Source organism: Lagopus muta, chromosome 20, assembly GCF_023343835.1.
Source record: "Lagopus muta isolate bLagMut1 chromosome 20, bLagMut1 primary, whole genome shotgun sequence".
Classification (NCBI taxonomy): Eukaryota; Metazoa; Chordata; class Aves; order Galliformes; family Phasianidae; genus Lagopus; species Lagopus muta.
Genome location: NC_064452.1, coordinates 1246351 through 1263627, shown reverse-complemented (window position 1 = coordinate 1263627; position 17277 = coordinate 1246351). Strand labels below are relative to the sequence as shown.

The following is a 17277-nucleotide window of genomic DNA, read 5'->3' as shown; positions in this document are numbered from 1 at the left end:
AGCTGCCCCGAGGAGGAGCGCCGGAGGTCGCACGGGGCAGGAGGGAGAGGGGGGAGGCGGACAGGATAAAAATCACCGAATTAGCGGGGGCCGGGAGTGCCGGCTGCGAGACAGCGCCGAGCCATTATTTCACAGGGGAGACAGCGGCCGTGGGCTGAGGATCGGCCTCTCCCCTCCGACCCCGCCACTGGAAGCCACCCCTGCCCTCCTGCCCATCGCTCAGCCCCGGCTCTGAGCACCGCGGTGCTCGGCACTGCGCTGCCTCCGCGCCATCGCCAAGCGGCGAACGGCCGTGCCCATCTCCTAGCGCGGGGAGGAGCGGAGCGGCGAGGCCGCGGGCCGGGAGCTTCGTGGAGCACCGTGTCGTCCGCGGCATTGTCCCCACGCCGTCCCCAAAAGGGTCTCCGCACGGCGGCCGGCACGGGATCCCGGGCCGCGGCGAGAGGGCCGTGCCCGGTTACACGGGGAGCAAAAGGGCTGCGGCACGGGGGAGAACAGCCGCGCTGTCGCTCCGACCCCCACGGGCTCCTCCGGGGGGATCCGCGCGGCCCTGAGAGGGGAACGAGCGCATCCCCGTGCGTCGCGCGGAGAGCATCCGCACGCACAGCCGCGCACCCCGCACCGCGCTCGGTGGCCCCGCCGGGGCCGGGCCGTGGCCGTGGTGCCACCTCGTGGCCGCAGGGACTCCTCCGTGCGGAGGGCCGCGCCTCCCTCGATTAAATTCGATTAAATGTCCTTTCTGTTCAGGCCGTTGAAATCCTTCGGGTCCCCGAGGAGCCGCGTGGAGGGACGGGCGCTGCAGCGGAGGCGTCGCTTCGTGCCGGGGCTCCCCGCTCTTCCCACGTGCAGCCCGGCAGCAGGGCGGTAACGGGAGAAGCATCACCGCTCAGAAGTAATGCGGGACGGGGCGCTGGGGGGAGCGGTGCTGCTGCGCGGTGTGCGGATACCGCGAGGCTGTAATACAAATAATAATAGTAATAATAATATTAATAAACAACGGGTTTTACAGCCCGAGCTGCCACCCGAGCTTTAAAGCCGCCAGGCGGGAGCCCACGGGGGGCTGTGCCACGGGAGGCCCCCCACTGCGGCCCCGCTGCTTTTGGCCACGCGCTGACCCCACGGAAACGCGGCCTCCCTTCCAGCAGAGCCCACATGGGACGCGAACGGCCCCGGCCACCTCGGCCATAAATCACACCGCATGCGATAAGGTAATCGCCTTCTCCTTGAAACCGTTTGTAGGAAAACACATAAAGCGCCCGGCCCGGCACCAATAAAGCGGCAGGGCCGTAAAAGCTGCGCTGGGTGCGGAAGGCGCTGCGCGGAGCACGAGACCGGAGCCCGGAGCGGTGAGCGCAGCGCTCCGCACCGCCCGGGGATACGGCAGGAGACATCCGCGCCCACCGACCCCAACGCCGCAACGGGATCGGGCAGGACGCGCCCAGCGCCCCCAGGGCACCATCAGCGCAGGGCGCCGCGCACAGCCGGGCCCTAAAACCAAACCCGCGGCCCCAAGGCCGTCAGCCCCGAGCGCCGCAGCTCCGCCCAGCTGCAGCCCTGGAGCCGCGCGCGGTTTGCACCTCGGGGCGCCGCGCGGCGGCTGAGCTCCAGGGCGGCTCCGCTCCTCCTGCGGCGCTCCCGAGCGGCCGCCGCTCTCCTCGGCGCTTCCTGCGAGGCTCCGGGCCGCGGCTCCATTGAGCCGAAGGGGTTTCGGATACTCAAATACTTGAGGCCCGCCGAAATGAGGAGGGAAAAAACAAAGCGGACAAACGCTGTGTGCCAGAGAGCTTTTATGACAGCCAAGGCTCGCTCAGAACTCTGTGCAAACATCCCCGCAGAGGTTAGAACAGCGGGGCACTGAGCTCCCCGAGCGCCTCATTCCCGGAGCTATCGATCAGTCCCCGGCAACGTCACAGGGCCCGGTCCTCCCGCAGCTTATCAGCACGGGAAGCACAAACCAAACAGAGCGAGCCGAAGGGAGGGGAAGGGGACAGAACTCAGCGCTGCGCACGGGGCCACGCGAGGTGCAGAACATCACAGCGCGTCCCACACAACGGCAGTGGCACCGGTTTGAAGTCAGACCCGCTGCCTGCCGTCGCTCAGCACAGTCGGCGGGCGCCTGTTGGCAGAGCTGAGCTCTTAGGAGACAGGGAATGAAGGCAGCGGAGGCCAATCCAGGCGTGAGGTACCAGGAACAGACAGTTAAAGGCAAAGCGTGTTTGCTCTGAGCTGGTATTCAAATATTGGCATGTTCAGGTTTAGTGCAGGAACGTCAGAGTGGCAAAATTCGCAGTGCTTAGAAAAACAAAATTCTGCCCCCCTCCCTCCTTTACAAAAGTGATTTTGAACATAGCAGCATAGGTAACAAAGCGCTCCTGGAGCTCACACAACAGGCTCCATTTATAAAACATACAAGCAAGAAAAAGGCTTTTGTTTTTCAAGGGGTAACACTGTTACAGGTACAAACAAAACCAAGTGAAAACAACTGCCAGAGTTCATTGGCAACAAAAATTTCAAGAACTGTGCAGTGAGGTGCTATGAATGATGTAAGTCTGCAATCCATTGCTTAACAGCCTCAACAGGAAGCCATTCTTTTGGATGCTCTGCACAAATTAAAGCAGCGCATTTCCTCTCTGCGCACCATCGAAGTGCAAGATCCTGGTCACTGCAACAAGCTCTCCTTTTTAGGCTTCTGCTAATTCAGTGGCACCAGTGTGGTTTGTCAGGACATCTTCTAGATAAACGGACACTCTCCCTCCAGTTTTGCACTCTGGATGTCTCTCTACCCCATGCAGATGTTCAATGGCTCCTTGCAGTAGTCTCTCTCTCTCACACAAGTCTGTGTGCGTCCCTGCTTCGTTGTCTTCTACTCCAGATTTCATATATTGCACCACATAGCATTTGATGGCATCACCGTTTGCTCTTATGGTTTCCCAGATGAGTGGCAGGTCTGTGTCTGTTGCCAGACTCAACAAATGAAGCAGAGCCTGGCAGATCTGTGTCCTGAGGCTGGCGCTGTACTTGAATTCCAGGAAGTCCTCGGTGTCTTCGCTTTTCTGCAAGGCTTCCACCAAGGCACCCCAGATCTGGCAGAACTGCTCCGTGGCTCCGTAGCATTCCCTCCTGCTGGGGATGGAGAGGGCCATGGCCGATTTGATGCGGACCTTGAAATTTTTGCATGACTTCACTACCGAGGAAAGCGCACTGAACGCCTGTGCGGCCCAAGCAGCCTCTCCTGCAAGTAAATGAATACTAATGATAAAAGCAAATCCACAAACCCGTTTCAGTCTCTCAAAATATAGAAGAAAATGGTGACTGTGACACCTAAATATTTAATAGCTTACGTGTTCTGCATTCTGTAATTAGATCAGTGCAAATAAGGAGCTATGAAAATAGTTTTGAAGAAGTTAACCTGCTGACGCTTAGAGTAAAAACAACATTTGGTTTTCTATTTTCAGTCCACAGCCACGACCCCATTCCTTTCTAACATGACACATCCAAGTGAATGTAGCACAGTGATGACCATATTAGCATCTTCAGGATCTGAACCTACTTCACTGGTCAGAGTTCTGGGAAAGATGCACCTCTGGGTATGACAGCACAATTCAGCTCGGTTTGCTTTCTCCCCTCTTCTGCAACACATTCCTAACAGAGACCTCATCAACCCCACAGCCTGCTGTACAAAGACTGAGCCACGGGGACAAGGCTACTCACCAAGTGGCAAAGCACTGTTCTTAAACACGTTGCCCAGTGCGTAACAAGCATTCCAACGCACTTTCATAGTGGCTTCACTCTGAACAGTGGAAACAAGGGCCTGGAGAGACTCCTCAATGGCTTCCCTAAACCTGGGGTGTGCTACGTGACACGGCTGCAGGAAGTGAAGCAGATTCCCAAGGGCCCTGACTGCATTGCTCTTTACCTGGAGAGAAAAAGCAGACACAAACATCAACTCTCAAAGGAGGATGCTGACCCGCAGCTCCCTGCCTGCTGGGGCAGAACAGCCTGCAGGCAATGCAGCCAGTGCCCTTCTCAGTAAGAACGCAACCATGATCCTCCACCCTCCTTCCCTAAGCCATACCTTGTCTTTGTCCTTGGATGCTTCGGTCGCAGACCGTAACATCTTCAACAGTAGGAGATCAGAGAATTCCTCTTGGAAACTTTGTCCCATTGTTTCCCTAGCAGAAGAATCACAGTGTGAAAGACTAGCTCTGAAAATCCACTCTCAAAGATGATACAATCCTTTATAAACTTGTATGAACAACCTTCACTCTTTAGAAGGCTAATATGTAAGGCAAACCTTACTACATGTGACCACTATGTTTATTAATTTAAAACCAAGCTATCAATGCAAGAAAGCCTGTTAGCAATGCATTAAGTCTGTAATAAAAGACAGAGGGCAATGAATTGCTCAGAGGCAATTCATTAGCAGGAATATATGATAACTATTTCTCCTGTTAAAAATGTAACAGTTGGTTGGACATCCTTCAGTCTTTGGCTTGAGGAAGTGTTAAATATTCATCAATTCTACTTTTGGGTTACGTTGAAAGTAAAGTTATCAAGGAACACACAGCTACACAAAGTGACACACAAAAACCAGAAAAGTAAGCTTGGCATTACACTTAGGAACTAATGACAAGAAAGACCTAAAGCCAAGCAGTCGAGTGCAACAGCAAGGGACAGGGATAGTGCTACCACAGCCCTGCACACAGTAGAAATGCTGGCTGAAGGGAGGTTACAAAGCACTCAGTTTTGGCACAGCGGCTGTAGGTTTTGTCTTTTTGATGCTAACTGCCCTCTGGCACTGCAGGCACTGAGAGGAGCTGTGCTTCTGCTTACATGTTGACAATCAGAGTGTCGGTGAGGTTGCCCAGGGACCAGGCAGCTTTGGCACGGACGCTGGGAGACTTGTCGTGCAGGGAGTTCAGGATAGCATTTGCTGTGTCTGCTACAAACATCACATCCTATAAGAGAGAAAAAAACCCTGCAATTTGAAAAGTTGTTGGGTTTTTTGTTGTTGTGGTCGTTGCTGCTTGTTTTAAACAGGTGATTTCCTCAGTGCCATACATGTTCTGAGCTTTGATAGGGAAAACAGGATCTCCACAGAAATCGCCTCTATTAACATTTGGTTTTTGTAGGTCACAACTTTTAACATGTTTACTGTGCTTTCTGCACAGCTTTGTTTGATCTTTAATTAACGGTCCAAGCCTCCATGGTGACCAAGTTCACCACTCTCCTGGGTAGCAGTTGCTGAAAGGTTTCACTGTAAATTTAATTTCATTGGTGCTTTAGTTACTTTGGATTTTAGCATAATTACCTGGACTGCCATTCTTACACTCATTAAATCCCACTCTTAACTAAGTAATTGCTTTGCCAAACTCCCTGCTGAGCTGCTTGTTTAATCTTCCTTTCCACAGCACTACAGATTTCATTTTCATCCCTTTGCCCACGATAAAGGATTTTCCTTTCAAAATATTTGGACTGAACTCTCAACAGCAGCTACTGCATCATTTTCTGTTACAATCACCCATTTAAGGCCACATTGCAAAAATGAGTCTGCTACCCTAAGTGAGCTCAGGCCAAGTTGCCGTGGAAGCAAACCAGCTTGCTCCCTTCTCCCCAGCATTACTTCCTCGCTGTTCCTTTCTTCCTTTCCCACTTTGGTCTCCAAGAGCTTGGTGAAGGTCCTCTCCTCCTTTTGGGCTCCCTGATGAGGCAATCTGGGTTCTGCTTCATCTCACAAAGAACTGCACTGACTTGTGTTCCCATACCAGGCAAGGGACAGATTGGGGTAGTAAAGAAAAACGATGCATGCCGAAGACCAAAAGAATGAAGGAAGGCTCATTGCGAAAGAACTCGTGTCCCCATCTTACGGTTCATCAAACTCATTCTAAAATGGTTCACAGTAAGAAAAAGTTTAACTAGTTCTGACCTGACGAAGGCAAGAGAAGAGGATGTAGACCCCAAGGGCACGCACGGCAGCTGCTTTTACCAGTGGGGTCTCGCTGTGGTTCAGGCCAAGCAGCAGAGTGATGCACAGTATCTGCTGGTCGTTCTGAAATGGCAGACAGTTATGGCAGCAGAGAGGAAACAGAAAACAAAACTGTCCCACAAAGATAACCAACAAATACTGTGAGAGACCTTCATAGACAGGATCTATAGGAACTGTCATTCAGAGTGCACTCTTTTCTTCAAAGTAAATTGATGGGCATTTGAGGATGCCACGCAGGAAACTGGAAGGCTTCCAGAGAAAATGTTATCTGGTTGCTGTTAGATAGTACTGTGAAGGAAACTAAATATTAACTGTCATCCAAATGCAGAAGGTAAATGGCCCATCAGAAGAAAAACAAACTGGATAGGTTGCTTTTTCCTGTCTTACTTCACTCTTTCCACTTCACAAACAAGGCCAACAAGGTGAATTAAATTCATCCTGGACAGATTGTCAGCTTACCAGCCCGCAACAAAGATCTCTGTTTCATTAGAGCAAAGGGTCAGAGTGGGCACTGACTTGACCCCACGTGGCCACAGGGACAAGAGAGTGTACAAGATCAAAGTGCAGAGTGATGAAGCACATGCTGTACTTGGGAGAAGCCAGGCTGAGAATTCCAGAGGTACTGCTGCACTGGCAATTCTTGGGCAAATGAGACCTGGCAGGGTACTGCCCATCAAGAAGGGCACAGTGACACAAAAGGAGCTGCACAATGCAGTGGTGGTACACTGCCAAGGCTTTCATGTTTAAGAGCATATTTCATGCTGCAAAAGGAGAGGAGGGCCAACACATTCATTTGCTTCCGCCAGGGCAAACACTGCAGCTTAATGTTTTAAAAACTAGCCAAGAGAAAAAACATGCATGTGAATCGGTGAACAGCATCAGTCCATGGCTGTTAGGTCAGCTGTCCCTTCAACTGCTTAACCAGCAAAATAGCAACCCTTCACCCTTCCCTCGTGCAATGAAACTCCTGCCCTCCATCCCATGCTTCAATAGCCAAGGCTGAGCATTCACAGCAAGGCCAAAAAGCTTCTGTGACCCACAGTTTAATTGTTTTGTGAGACTAATTACTCCCAGTACTGCCTTTTCCAGTCTTCAATGGTCACCATTTACTCAGAATGCAAAAAACATTCTCTACCTTCTCCCTATAAAAGTAAAGGGTTTTAGATTTCCATCGTGCAGTAGTCAAGAAAATATCTCCATAGGTAAGAATGCCGGGCTCACAGGAGTGCTTTATTACCTGCAGACTGCTGAAAGCTTCTGGCAGGATGGAGGACAGAGCATCACAGGCACTTGTCTGAAGAGTTGCATGTTGAGAATTCTGGAGAGCACCAGGCAAAGGGCCATTCAACATCATAGTCCAGAAAGTTACAACCTACAGACACAGCAGACAGGTTTACCTATTTAAACTCAGCAATTTTGCCAAAGTTCTATAAGATTTTGTCTTTTTCTACTCTCATCCAGAAGACATACTTACAGCAGGTAGCATAATCTCACCTGAAAGTGATTACAGGTGTTTGGAACCCTAAAATAATTAGCACCAAAAATAAAATGTTTTCAAGACATTTTAGTGGTGCTATAAAGCACTTATTCACCAAGTTGTGTTTGTTCCTTCTCAAGGGCACATGCACACTCTTGGACTAGATTGCATTAACTACAGTTCCATTCTCAAAGCCACACAGGTGGGTATTTTCATTTGCCTGACAATTCCCATTCATATCAAGTAACAGGAAGCCAGCGCTGCTGGACACATTTCCCACCTGGGAGAGTGACCAGTGACAAGCTTAAAGTTTAGCTTACTCTAAACAACTTTATAGCATTTCCCTATTCCACAGACACAAGTCCTAAAAGGGTCTACATCACTACTACAATGCCAGTTCCTCGGCTCCAGCAAAGCTGTCTAAACAGCAGCCTCAGGCAGTGAACATCTCTGAGGTCACACACACGGCTGTGGCCACCCCCTCTCTGCATGTGAGCAGACAGAACATTTAGGCAGGCTCCAGTAACAGTGCAAGCTCACCACAACTCTAACTGTGCATCTGTAGGTTTGATGTGATAGTAATGACACATGCAAAGCCTGAACTGCTCTTCCAGCTTGCTGACTTATGTCAGACAGGAAGAAGAGGAATAAGGAAAGGCAGAAAGGCAGCGTTAACATCACGTAAAAAGATCACTTGGCTACCAGCCAAAAGGAATGCCAAATTAACGCAGAAAGCTGCCAAAATTCTACGTACCAGCACCTCTAAAGCTGCAGGGTACTTTACTTCCTTTCTTCTTTCCTGTGATTGATTTATCAGTTTCCACACCAGAAACTTTGCAGGGAATTCAAGAAAGGAAGTTCAGTGAAGCCAAATCTGAGCGGCAGCCCACACACTCACCATGCTGACTGGCACTCTCTTCTCAGGGGCAACAGCAGAGTCGGGTTTGTGCTGCTGTACTACACCTGTGCCCAGCTCCTCCAGAAGCTGCAAGGAAGCAGAATGCAACCAGGCCTTTATCACAGTGACTCAAGTGTCACCAAACTACAGAAATCTTTATCAAGGACTAAACTTTTACTTTTGTTCCCTGGGTAAAGAAGATCCAGTATTAATTTGGGCTCTATTCTGTCTCTGCTAGTGAAGGAACCAGAGGAAAAGCCCTTCTTAGATGAAGTCTCCAGCTAAAGAAGCATAACAAATAGCTGGGCAAAGAGGAAATCTCTGAGCTTTCCTTTGGGTAACTACAGTTACTACAGACTACAGTTCAAGCACAAAGTGATGATAAATGAGGGAAGGGCCAGTGTTGCAGTCCATGCACTTCCCAGACCTCCTGGTGAACTCAGCAGAGTACCAAACCTCTGCTCAGAGTTCAAGACTGGAAGGTCACAGTGCATCTCTGGGAACGCAGCAGCCTGCCACTCTGGAAGGCACCGGCTCAGCACAGAGCTGCTGCATGGAACTTGCAGACTCTGAATATTCAGCATGACTCATCTGTGTTTGCAAAGCACACTGATGGACACAACTAACTGACAGAACAGTGCTGGTCTTTCCTCAGCTCTTACTTTGGCTCCATGAAGCTGAATGGATGGATCCGTTTCTTCCATGCATTTGCAAGCCACTTCTCCAAGTTCTAGCAGATAGCTCTGAGCCATAGAGAAATACCCTTTCACAAGAAGAGCTAACACCTAAACACAAGCAAAAGATGAATGCAATTCAGCATTTTTTTCCTTCTATTAAAACAAAATACCCTAAATACAGAGAGCATGTTAACAGGCTAATCAACACAGCAATGACAGCAACATTATACTAAAGTATAATGTAACAGATACACCTCACAGCACAACTTCTAGAATAGCAGAGCTAAATAAAATCCTTCCAATTCCATTATCCTGTTCAAAAGAGAGCCACAAAAGCACTATCAGGTAGCAACTCAATGAATTATTTACTATAAGAGAAGTCTCCTGTAGTGAAAAAAGCTACTGCCTGTAAGAGAAATACATTCTGCATCTCCTGCAACACTGCTGCTGTGCTCTGCAAAGCTGGATTTAACAAATATGCACTGTTCCAGAAGTATGAGACTCTCTGTGGTGCACATTACAAAATATTACTATTTTCTGTGGTTACACGAAGAAAAACACATCCACGTCCCAGCATTCACAAGTACTTCTTTAGTCATGCCAGTGCCACCCCACAGCTCTCTGCACCCTGTTCACCAACTGCAGAATTCTGTGCCACAATCACAGAATCAAAATGTTAGCATTCTTTCAGTCACAACAGAACAGAAATGCTGCTCCAGCAAATGCTTTCGCCTACAGCACTCTGCAAGAGGTAGGAGCAAAGGCAACCCACGAGACTCAGCAGGCCTGAGGCTATGTGATATTGTACAGGATGGCTGCTTTACAAGCTAAATGTTCATTCTCACCTGCAAGGATTCCAGTCGAACAGGAGATGGTTCATAAACACTCCCAGATGGAAAGTTAGCATCGCTGTCAGAACAGGGATCCTCTCTGGGCAGGACAATGATGGAAATGCAGAGACGAATAAGCCAGCATGGTTCTGGAGGCAAACATCCTGATGGATTCTCTGAAGGCCCCCCTTCCAAGGGCAGTGCTTTTCTCCACTGCTCAGAAAAATTAAAACGATGAGGGGTTGCACTACCACTGTTGCTTAGCCCTGAAGAACTGGGCTGCTGTAAAAGTAGCTGCACCTCTGGTAAAGGTGCTTGGGCAGATACCACAGCCCCTAATAATGTGAGACTAGAAACTCGAACATTAACATCTGCAAGAAAGAACAGGGGGGGGAAGAGAAAGCCAGTCCATTAGCATCTCATTGATGCGTCAGGATCCTTCAGCCATTTTCAAATGAGATGGATCGTAACGCACAATTTGGTAGTGCTCTAATTATGTATTTATAATGTTGTAATTAACCAGTGCTAAATTAAGGACTAACCTATACAAAGAGGCACAATGCAGAACACAAACCTTTATGGCAAATGTATGGCTTTATCTGGTTCCAAACTCTCGTCAGCAACCCGGGATTTAAACGGCTGTATGGTGCATTTGAAACCAAATTTGCAAGGCACTGAAACATAAAAGAACATACGTGGCATGGTGGGTAAGGTGTCTGGCCTCCAACAGATTTCATTTAACATTTGTAGTTTAGGTCATTTTTGACAGCTAGATGTCTGAGGGCAGCTGAACACAAATAATCCCAAATTATCTGTTGTCTGAAAATTGGTTGCAAGCTTCTCCTACGTGACCTGGCATAAAGATCAAGACATTCCAACAGCCCATGAAAAACTTTTCAAGAAGGCTGTCTGGATTCAGGTTTCAAAGCCAGGGGGAGCCTCCAGAGTCATTTCTTAGGTTCACTCACCTCAAAAAAAAAAAAAAAAAAAAAGAAAAGCAGAACAAGAAAAATGCACTGAGAAGAAACTCTAGGAGTTTGTAGGAAGCCTCAGTCACTGTTGCCATGATATCACAAGGCTTCGTCTATTTACCCTCCTTCTTCACCCCGGTCCTTCCTTAGCAGCCACAAGAATTTCCATGCAATCTTTCTTCAGAAGTCTAGAGGCCAATTTCAGCTCTTGTGCAGCACTTGAAATATTTACCTTGATTATCTGAGTTAGTGTTTGAGAAGACGATTCTGCCACCAGGGCTAGCAGCAGGCAGCGGTGCAGCTCCCGGATGCTAGAAGCAATAGTTACAGAGAAGGGAGTGAAAGCTCTCTTGTGATCATTAGCATCTTCAGCAATAGAAAGAAACTGCTTAGAACCTTCCAGAATAGCTGACAGAACTTGAAGAGAACAGGCACGTGTCTGAAAAAATAAAACATCTTTGTTAGCTACAGCTGAGCTTTTAAGAATCCACTATTTTCTATTTTTATATGATTTTATTTTTAGGCCCTCCTAAACACTCATCTCAAGGATGGCACCACATCCTTAGTGTGCAGTGTAACTTCAGGAGCTGTTACACCAGGAATGAGTAATGACTGCCATTGGTTTCCTCAACCCATACAGCCTCTTTGATTTCCTGTGGCACAGAGAGCAAGCAGCACAAATACAACTAAAGGCCGGAGAAGACAACTCTCACAATACAACACTTCACCCCTTCAGGACCGTCTCACCTTAGGAGAAGGGTCCTTTAAAGCAATAGTCATCAGGGACACCGACTGTGGGCTGCCGATGCCGGGTGCATCAGGAACAAATGCTGACCAGTAGCCATAGAGAACTCTTTTTTCTACTGACTTTATAGCAGAGAGGAAGCACGCCAGCGCCCCTTGACGAACTTTGGCTTGATAAGATCTTAAAAAAAACAAACAAAAACATTAATAAAACAGCAGAAGTGTAAAGCAACGGATTTAAGCCAGCACTGCATGCTGCTCTGCTTGATGTTTACGTGAAGAACAATAACCTCATTTTGCTCTGCATTCCGCCTTCAGCATCAGAATATTCCGACTCGCTGCTGCTGACTCCTTTCCAGGCAGCACCAAGTGAAGGCAGGGGATCCTTTCCAGCAGGCACACATGCAACACCTGATGCACAAACCCGAGGATCTGCACAAGGACTGCTCTCCACATTCAGTTTCAGCACGTCTGCTCCATGGTTTGATTCATATCCTGCATCACACAAATCTTCTTTTCCTTCTTCTGCAAACTCTCCCTTTTTTTGTTTCCCTTTGGACTTCTTTCTTCGGTTCTGTTGTATGAAGAAAGCTAGATTTTATGTAGATGTATATATCCAGGATGTGCAATCATTTTATAGCAGTACACCTTTTACTGAGGGAAACAAAATCCCAAATGAAAACAAAACTACTTTAAATCCAGAAGAAAAGCAGAGTTCCATATGGTAAATCCTTCCCTTCACTTGGAACATTACCATGTAACAGCTTTAGTTTTCAAGTGAGAAGTTTTGACATGAAATTTAATTTACCCAGAAGAGCTATCACAACTATTCAGTATCTTCTGTGCAACAATGTATGACTGCACTCACCTGCAGTCCGTGCAACACTGTACACAAAAAATAACCTGTGTAAGGATTAAGCAGAACAGATGAGGAAGCAAGGAAAAAGAGGGGAAAAAAACCACCAAAATAATGATAATTTTAAAATAATAATAATAATTTTTAAAAATCAGTCAGTAGATGAGCATGACTTCTCTCAGAAGAAGTCAAATAATTGTCCAAGTGCCAGGAGACAAAATGCAATTTGTAAAAAACTCTGTCTGTCTGCAAGCACCAATTCCATGCCTGCAGGCCAAGAATTCTTGGCTGCAGGAGAGTAAATGACACACAGCTTAAGTCAAGAAAACCCATCTCTGCAGAGCCATTTGTAAACTCAGGTGACAAAACCAAAGCATTTTAATTAGTTCAGAGATGTATAACTGATACCATAACAGCAAAAAAAATACAAAATGTATCACACAGAACACAGAGAGCCTGTTAGCACCAATGCCACTCAGGTAACACGCAACCACAACAATCACATGAGTACAGTAAAGGAGCACAACTTCAGCTTACCCCCGTGGGCTTAAAGGCAGCTGGCTCTGGTTGCTCCTCTTTGACAGGTGACCTTTTGTCATACTGAGGTAATGGAGCTGGGTACAAGGCTGCAGGCATCTCTATGCTCAGCCCTGGCAGCCCGTGAAACATGCATTTCTGAAACAACAACAAAAATGTTGGTGTATTTTTCCCTTTCAGCACATGTCCTCAGTGTCAATTTAAGTAGTTACCTTTAATACTGCAAGGAGAGATCCAAGCTGGTCAGTTTGCATTATCTTCATCTTCCCACCGTTCAGAAGCGACTGGATTCCTTTCAGTGCATTCTGTAGCAGCTGAGAACAAAAACAGAATTATTTACTTTTCCTTCCCAGAACACTGAAGCTTCACATCTTTCAAGTGATTTTTTAAGCAGTTATGGCTTCGTTCAACATAGTTGCCATGACAGTTATTTACTCTGCCCAGTTAAAACAAATACAAAAAATAAACTATTTAAGCAAAATCTCAGTTGAAAATAGTCCAAACATCATACACTCCAAACTGCAGCATTCCAGCAACCAATTTCCTAATCAGAGTATTCCAGACTCACACTTACCATGCAGAAGACAATGTCATCTACATTAGAGGTTTTTGAAGACTGCAGAACACTTAGGAACGTCTGAAAACAGACACTTCTGTAGGGCTCATCCAAGCATGGCTGTCCAGGCACACTAAATGAAAGTGAGAAACAAATCAGTGCTTCGCAGCTTTATAAAGCTACAGACTCAGATGCAAATTCTCTGCTAAGCTGAGGAGGAGGGCCTAAGACAGACCCATAGCTCTTTGAAAAGGATCAGCTCTACTTCTAAAAAGAACAAAAGGAAACCTGCACAAAGACTTCCCACAATCCCAGCACACCTTACAGCTCTCTGCTTCTGTGGCTACCTTCTCAATTACTATGAATCTCCAGGCACAGCTCAACAAGCTTCCATGCCTACAAATGATGAAAGGCAAGAATTCGCATTTAAGGGCACCTAGTATGATTCTGTCAGTTCCCACATCTCTCGATTTTAATGTGCTGAAACATTTTAATGTCTGCTTGATTTAATGTACAAAGAGAGGGCAACTGCATCACTTTAATCTCTGCTGTCTTAGGTACCATACACTAAAAGTTGGCCAATGCTGCAGTAGCTTTTGTCATTAAATACAATCTTTGTAATGGATTCCTAAGCATCTGTCTCCAGCACATTTAATTACTTCAAGCCATTACTGCATGTTCGGTAATATTCACAGGACAATTCAAGTATTGCAACTGATTTTCCTGAAATTAGCATCACAGAATAGCTGAGGCTGGACGGGACCATCAAGTCCAACATCCTTGCTCTAAGCACAGCCAAGCAGAGCAGGTTGCACAGCACCGTGTCCATTCAGATTCTGAGCATCTCCAAGCACAGAGATTCTACAGCCTCCCAACAATCATTACAGGACCAGACAAAACTTTTTATTTCCTCCCCTAAATATTTCCTTTATAACACTATTTCTGGAAGTCTGAGACTTTACAGTTTCTATCCATACACGATATGGATTTATGCATATGTAGCTTACTGGTCCCCATTTGCCGTTCCTGGCACAGAGCAGATGGGCTGTCTGTGTTGTCAGACATCATCTAAAGCATCCACTTCCCCACCTGTAAGAGCTTGTATGCACCTGAGACACAGGTTTGCCATGCTGTGTACTGCTGCCCTCCTGAGTTCCACGTCGGACTGAGCAGGATCACTGAACTGTACCAGGAGTCCCATCTTGCCCAGCAAATCCTGCAGGTACTAAAACAAAGCAGCCAAAGTCACTAATGCTCTTCCCTCAGCCTGCTGGCTCTGTTTGGTAGGTAAACATATCATATCTCTGCTACAAGAAAAGACTCATCAGCTGCAACTTCAAATTCCACAGACAGATTGTGTTTACTAAAACGACACGATTACTATTTCCAAAGTTCTCCTGTTTTGTATTTTAAAAAAGTACCAAGTGTGAGCATAGTTCAGACTGAGTCACAATTTATGCTGTCTTCCCAGACATAATTTTAAGTTAGTGACAACTGCTGCACCAAGCTTCTGCCATTTTCTAGGCTACAAACCCACGCAAGCTGGCAGCTCCAACACCGCTAGCATCACTACTTTGAGCTTTAGCCAAACTGCAGAAACTGCTCTGCAAACTGCCAAGAGCTGGTGAGAGCAAGAGAATTCATCATATCAAACACTACCTTACTCTGCAGCAAGAAGAAGCTCTGTGCAAACTTCAGCTATAACACTGGACAACCTCTGCTTCGAAATGGCTTTGAGACCACTGCTCACTGAAGACCAGATCTGGCTGCAGGATCCTGAAATTTGTCCTCAATGGAGACTGCAGAGTGTCTGCAATTTGAATCTCCCCACGTTCCTTCTGGCTGTCACACAGACAGACCACAGTGCTTAGTCTGCAGACTGAGCCTGGTGCCCTCCTTCCATTGTGTGCTGCTGGCTCAAGCCAGATCCTGGATGGATCCTACAGCTGCTGCACGCAGGGACAGCATCAATGAGCACGGGAAAAATCTTGTTATATACTGACTATTAAAATACTTACCTAAAACACCTGTAATTCAACTTTTGCATAAATACTAGGCATGATTCTAATCTTAACCTAAAAGCTATGGTGATTTGAGAACAAGACACATTTTTATCTAAAAAGAAGAAAAAAAAAGAAGAAGAAACAGTAAAGGATGAAAACCTTTCCTGCCTACTTTCTCTTAGTTTGTAAACACACCTTCTGACATTTAGGTCCATTATTGTAAACAAGAGCTGCTAAGGCTTGCAGAATTTCAACGTGTGTCCAAGAGCTGCATTGCTTAAGTGCAGAGATGCAGTAAGACAGAAGAAAATTCAAGTTCTGTTCATCAACTACCACCTGTCGTAAGAGAAAAAGGATTATGGTCAAGAAAACAGCATTATCCTGTACTGATCAATGTATTTATATCTCCATGGCTACAGACTTGGGTAATCTGGCTGTTAAAATTAGACATCATCACAGAATCAGAAATTTACATTTCAGAAACAGATCGGTGCACATGAGTGTCCTGTAACCAGCTGTACTCCCCACGAGAGCTGCCTTTCACAGTCACACTGGAGTCACAAGTCAGAACCTCGGCTAAGAGCAAATAAACACTGCACTGAAAATCCAAGTGTCCCCACATGAGGTCAGCTCCACAGCCCCACAGAAATGGCAAAAGGCCCCTCTGACTCAATGGGGGCCCAGGGAGATTGCACAGAGGGTTAAGGCACAGCCAGCTTCCCATACCTGGAATCTGTTAAGCAGGTGATGGATGAGCTGACAGACTTTGCTGACGAGATGCTCCTGATCGAACGGAACCAGCTGGCAGGCCTGGGCGAGCAAGACACAAACATCCTGGGAAAGAAAGCGTGGGTTTGTCATCGAGAGGCCGCAAGGCACGTGCGCCGCCGGGCCCCGCTCCGAGCCCCCGGCTCTCATGGAGTCACGCCGGCTCCAGCAGCGCTCGGGACCCGACACCGGACGGGCCTCAGGCGGCTGCGAGCCCCCCGCACGCGGCGGTGTCCGGTACCTGAGCGCTGGGTCCCACCGCCGGCGCCGGCCCGCAGTTCTCGGAGATAAGCTGGTCGAACAGCAGGTGCAGCTCAGTACGACGGCCGCCGCCGGAACGGTCCGCGCCGGGCTGAGTCCGCAACGCACCCAACCGCGCCATGTAGCGGCGGAAGGAGCCGCCCGGCCCCGCTTCCCGCACCGGGACCACCGCCGCCGCCGCCGCCGCCATCTTCCGCCCTTCCGGCACTGTCGCTATGGCAACGCGGAGCACTTCCGGGGATGCTACGGCGGCCGGGAGGGGCGGAACGGGGAGGCCGTGGCGGCCGTGGCGGCAGGGGGCAGTGCTGGGCCTGCTGGGCGGCCGTTCTGCCAGGGCCCGTGTTTGGTTTTGTCCCTTTTGTCACCGCTTCGTTTTTTTTATTATTATTATTTATTAATTTAGGATCTTGTTAGCACATCTGTAGAGCTCTTCCTTTCGCGTTGCCTCCTGCTTCTGAAGCGCTGCTGCAGTTGGCGTTCTGGCAGCCCCTGCTTTACGAGCGTGACCCAAACCGCTGGGCCGCAAATGAGAGCTGAGCGAAACGCCGCCGGGTTCCTTCAGAGACACCTCTCAGCTGTGCCCGCGGTGGGCAGGTGCTCGGCCCCCGGAGCCCCGCACAGCACAGAGCAGCCGTGAGGGAGCACCGCGGCAGGGCGCCGTGCAGATCCCTGCTCACAGCACAGAGCCTCAGAAGGCTGAGAAGCGTCAGAAG

General features: G+C 48.1%; 1 protein-coding gene across 1 annotated transcript; it reads right to left on the bottom strand.

The window, feature by feature from the left end:
• Window positions 1–2212: 2212 nt before the first annotated feature.
• On the bottom strand, window positions 2213–16754 carry HEATR6 (HEAT repeat containing 6). Its single transcript, XM_048967302.1, has 20 exons — window positions 16545–16754; window positions 16262–16369; window positions 15731–15871; window positions 14642–14757; window positions 13551–13665; window positions 13189–13290; window positions 12977–13114; window positions 11874–12157; window positions 11587–11764; window positions 11072–11278; window positions 10443–10542; window positions 9884–10239; window positions 9024–9146; window positions 8362–8448; window positions 7224–7358; window positions 5927–6049; window positions 4834–4958; window positions 4076–4172; window positions 3712–3916; window positions 2213–3232 (listed from the first exon to the last, which is right to left on the bottom strand). The coding sequence occupies exons 1-20, from the start codon at window positions 16752–16754 to the stop codon at window positions 2682–2684; spliced, it is 3501 nt and encodes a 1166-aa protein (XP_048823259.1). The 3' UTR covers window positions 2213–2681.
• Window positions 16755–17277: the final 523 nt, after the last annotated feature.